Source organism: Frankliniella occidentalis, unplaced genomic scaffold, assembly GCF_000697945.3.
Source record: "Frankliniella occidentalis isolate FOCC.00 unplaced genomic scaffold, Focc_3.1 Scaffold6040, whole genome shotgun sequence".
NCBI classification, from domain to species: Eukaryota; Metazoa; Arthropoda; class Insecta; order Thysanoptera; family Thripidae; genus Frankliniella; species Frankliniella occidentalis.
Window position 1 is genome coordinate 1 of NW_026273075.1, and position 4,257 is coordinate 4,257.

The following is a 4,257-nucleotide window of genomic DNA, read 5'->3' on the forward strand; positions in this document are numbered from 1 at the left end:
GTTATTTTGTGATTATGCGGGTATCTTGTTGTGTACGAGTCTGGAGCTGAACGGGGGGCTTGGCGGGGCTGGGCGAGGTTGGGTGGGGCTGGGCGGAGCTGGGCGGGGCTGGGCGACTCGCGGGGCACACCACACGGCCCGGCCGGCCGGGACCGGTCGGGACAGGCCGGGGGCGTAAGGAGAGGCCAGAGACCCCGAGCGGGCCCGGGCCCGCGTCCGGTCGCGCCTGGACCTGGACCTGCGCAGCCTCCCGTCCGGCAGCCCACCGCAGCGGAGATGGACCCGCCGGCCGTAAAACCAATAACCCACGTATTCAAATTTTGGCGCGACAGTCTTTTGGCCACTGGCCAGATAGGAGGAAGGCAGGGGGACGCCAAATGTACGCGCACGATTACTGACCGGATGGGGTGGAAACCTGGGACCTGGGGTGATGTTTGTTTTGCCCACTTGACTGCAGCTGGAGAAGGGGGGAGGGGGCGGGGGCAAGGTGCTGAGCTCATCTCGCCCATTATAGTTATGAAAATTATGAAAAGAGGATGGCGTGGCGCCCCGGGCGAGACGGCAGCACTCACGCTCACATGCAGACTAGCGCGCGCGGACATGGACGGAATCACAATGTTTATCGGCCCGCCGTCCCTATACCACCACCCCCCTCCCGTGGTGTGTGTGTGGGGGGGGGGGGGGCTCAGGACCCCATCGGGTGAATCATCCCCGATTTGGCGCGAGCGAGCGTCACCATCTTCCCAAGAAACGCGCCCCGCCCCGCGGCCCCCGGAGTTGTTTGCATCCTATCACCCTTCCCGGCACCTCGTTATAGTAGAAGTCCGCCGCCCGGCTATCGCCCGGGGGACGCGCGCGTTCCATGGAACTAACCAGCCGCCACTCGGATCCGCGCTCCGAGTTTACTGCCGTACCGCGTCGACATTTTTCATCACTGGTCATGCCACTCTTCAAGGCCCAGAGTTTGTCAGACCCTCTCGGCTAGTCCAGGAAAAAGAGGAGGGGGGGGGGGCGATAGTGTACGCCACCCAACGCACCCCGCCAACGGGAGCAGCGCGGCCGCGGGGGTACATGCTCCGAGCGAGCGCGTTACGACACAGCCGCACCCCTGCACTCTGTACCCCAGCACGGTACGGTGCTCCAACCCGCACGCCCCCAACGACAACGATTAGCGTGTCATCTCGTCGCTATCGGACTCGGTAATGCCCATGCCGCTTAGGCCCCAGTGACGACACCACGTTCCCCCCGAGCTGCACTTAGGTCACGGAGGCGCCCCCCGGGCAGCGGAGGCCAGTCCGAGGCGCGAACTCTCGGCGAGCGCGCGGTCCCGCAACCCGCAAAGGCTGCTCACCTCACACACGGCTGTCGACCTGAGGAACGCCCTTTTGCCCAGCAGGATAACGAGGCCCAGGATGGCGTGGGCGAGGCAGGCGCTGCAGGCGCTGGCGCTGCTGGTGCTCGTGCTGGGCCCGTGCGCCGGCCGCAGCCTGTCGGCCCGAGAGCGCGCCGCCCTCACCGCGGCCGGCTTCCTCCGCGACTCGGTGGAGAGCGTGCCCGCGCACGTGGTCCCCGGCGACGGGGAGCGCGGCGCGCACCGCGCCTCCCTCAAGTCGTCCATCGCGCCGTTCGGCACGCAGGCGCTGCCCATCCGAGCCGCCGTCGAGCACCGGCCCTCCAGCAGAGACAGGTAAGCGCCGCGTCCTCGTCGGGTGGAGAGCCTGGTGGGTGGGCAGGCCTGTTGCGCAGCGGTGCGTGGCGGGGGTGCCTACTCGCTAGGGGCTCCACCAGAGGCCATCACGTGAGGAGACCGTGGGACGCGGAGCCCCTGGCGGTAGGCAATCCCGTTACGCAGCTGCGCGTGGCGGGGCTGCCTACTCGCTAGGGGCTCCACCAGGATAGCCCTACTAACAGCTCGCGGACGCTTTTGCAGGGCCCTCGAGAGCATCCCGCTGCGCTCTGCGGTGGAGCGCCGCCCGGCCCCAGACCCGGCCGTGGCGCCGCCCCCTTCGCGCCGAGCCTCGCGCCCCGTCGTCCACAGGACGTCCCCGCGGGTGGGCGTCAGGCCTCTGACGAGCAGCCAGGCCTGGCCAGCCAACTCGGCGCACCCGTTCCTGGGCGCGGTCGGCGCCAACTGGTGGCAGCAGAGCGCCTCGGCGCTCCCTTCGCCGTCCTACGTCATTCCCCTTAGCGATCCAAGCCCCAGCCCCGTGGCTACTCGCTGGACTCCGCAGACACCGGTAAGCTCAATACCACTTTGGTCGTGTCATACAGCAACGGACTTCTGTGCTAAACACGCTATTTATTTATATTTTCAGTAGTTCATAAACAGTCAATCCATTGTTCTTTTAAACTTCTTTAATTCTTCGGATTCTCCCATCTGATCCCTATCATTCTGTCCTTGTGCAGATCTGGCCGTACCTAGAGACGATCCCGAACTATGCGCCCGCCGGGCCGCTGCTGCAGCCTCAAGGCCGCTGGGGCCTCCTCGGCAGCCCTAACTATGTGTTCAGCACCCTCGGGGAAAGGCAGCCGCCCCTAGTCCTTACGTACCAGGCGATCAAGAACCCCGAACGTAAGGGGATGACCCAGTTCATCTGATTTTGTTTTTGCTTTGTCAGCAATAAATGTTCGAAATGTACATCAAATGTAAACCCCAATGCGTCCCAACCCCTCTCACCCTTGCTTGCGCTTACAGCCGAGCAGAAGGTGGTCTGCTACCTGGAGGCCTGGGCCGCGTACCGCAAGGACGTGGTGTCGTACAGCGCCGACAACGTGGACCCGTTCGCCTGCACCCATCTGCTGTACGCATTCGCCTCCATCGACCCCCACTCATTCCGCATCGTCCCTCAGGATGAGGAGTACGACTTGGTCAAGGGCGGCTACAGGGCCGCGGTCGGTGTCAAGAGGAAGAACCCCAAGCTGAAGGTGAGCGGCGCTCCCGTCCAGCCACAGGCTCTCGTCCTCGAGCTGCTCACTACCATTGCCCGCCTGCTCCACAGGTCATGCTGTCCGTCGGAGGCTGGATGGAGGGCAGCTCCAAGTTCTCGCAGATGGCGAGCCGAGCGGACCGGCGCCGCGAGTTCATCCGCTCCGTCGTCCGCGTCCTGGACGCGCACAAGTTTGACGGCCTGGACCTGGACTGGGAGTACCCGGGCGCGCTCGACCTGGGCGGCCTGTCCTCCGACAAGGACCACTTCTCGCTGCTGGTGGACGAGCTGGCCGAGGTGTTCGGGCCGCGCGGCTGGCTGCTGTCGGCCGCCGTGTCGCCGTCGCGCTTCCGCATGGAGGACGCGTACGACGTGGCGCGCATCGCCAAGAGCCTCGACTTCATCAACCTAATGGCCTTCGACCTGCACGCCGAGCGCGACAGCGCGGCCGACCACCACGCGCCGCTGCACCAGCGCCCGCACGACGCCAGCATCGACATCTTCTACAACGTGGTGAGTTGCGCGTGTACGGCCGACCTGGACGCCCGTAATCGTTCCGGGTCCTGGTCTCCTTCACCATGCTCGCCTTTTGCAGGATTACGCCGTCAAGTACTGGATGAAGCGCGGCGCGCCCGCCGAGAAGCTCGTCCTCGGCGTGCCCTTCTACGGCCGCTCGTTCACGCTGAAGGACCCTGCGCGCTACGTGCCGGGCTCCGCCATCAAGGGCCTGGGCAAGGAGGGCCGCTACACGCAGGAGAAGGGCTTCCTCGCCTACTTCGAGATCTGCGAGCTCCAGGCCGAGGGCGGCTGGAGGCTGCAGGTCGACCGCGCCGGCAGCCCCTTCATGGTCAAGGGCGACCAGTGGGTCGGCTACGAGGACGCCGTCAGCGTCACTAACAAGGTGAGTGCCCACCGGTTGCCCAGCTCCGATGGCTTGTTCTAGCTCCACCGGAATTGCTGACCATAACCTTCTCCTCCCCCTCAGATGGCGTACATCCGCAAGCAGAACCTGGGCGGTGTCATGATCTGGGCCGTTGATCTAGACGACTTCCACGGGCAGTGCGGCACCAAGACACCCCTGCTTAGCGCCGTGCGCAACAACATCCAAGGTGAGTCTGTGCAGTGATGAAACAATTCATTTTTCAAATTTTGTGTTGTGTTGTGTTTGCATGCGCATGGGAAACGGACGGAAGGCGTAAGGACCCGAACAACAACATCTGTGATTCACTTTTCAGGAGACCAGCCTGTGTACGCACCATCGAACGTGGAGGCCGCCCCCGCCGCCCCACTGGTCACAGGTAAGCCCAGCACCCCCGCCCCTGACGACGAC

The 4,257-nt window shown here is 64.7% G+C and overlaps 1 protein-coding gene across 1 annotated transcript; it reads left to right on the forward strand.

The window, feature by feature from the left end:
* Positions 1-1,374: 1,374 nt before the first annotated feature.
* Positions 1,375-4,053, forward strand: LOC127752294 (chitinase-3-like protein 1). The gene is made up of 7 exons (XM_052277190.1): positions 1,375-1,687; positions 1,931-2,237; positions 2,407-2,572; positions 2,696-2,925; positions 3,000-3,440; positions 3,523-3,828; positions 3,913-4,053. Exons 1-7 carry the CDS (start codon positions 1,413-1,415, stop codon positions 4,051-4,053), a joined length of 1,866 nt encoding a protein of 621 aa, XP_052133150.1. The 5' UTR covers positions 1,375-1,412.
* The last annotated feature ends 204 nt before the right edge of the window (positions 4,054-4,257 follow it).

Coding starts and splice junctions, on each gene's coding strand:
- LOC127752294 (XM_052277190.1), top strand. CDS start 1,413: ATGGCGTGGGCGAGGCAGGCGCTGCAGGCGCTGGCGCTGCTGGTGCTC. Junction 2,573..2,695: donor GGCGATCAAGAACCCCGAAC/GTAAGGGGATGA, acceptor TTGCGCTTACAG/CCGAGCAGAAGGTGGTCTGC. Junction 3,829..3,912: donor CCGTCAGCGTCACTAACAAG/GTGAGTGCCCAC, acceptor CCTCCCCCTCAG/ATGGCGTACATCCGCAAGCA.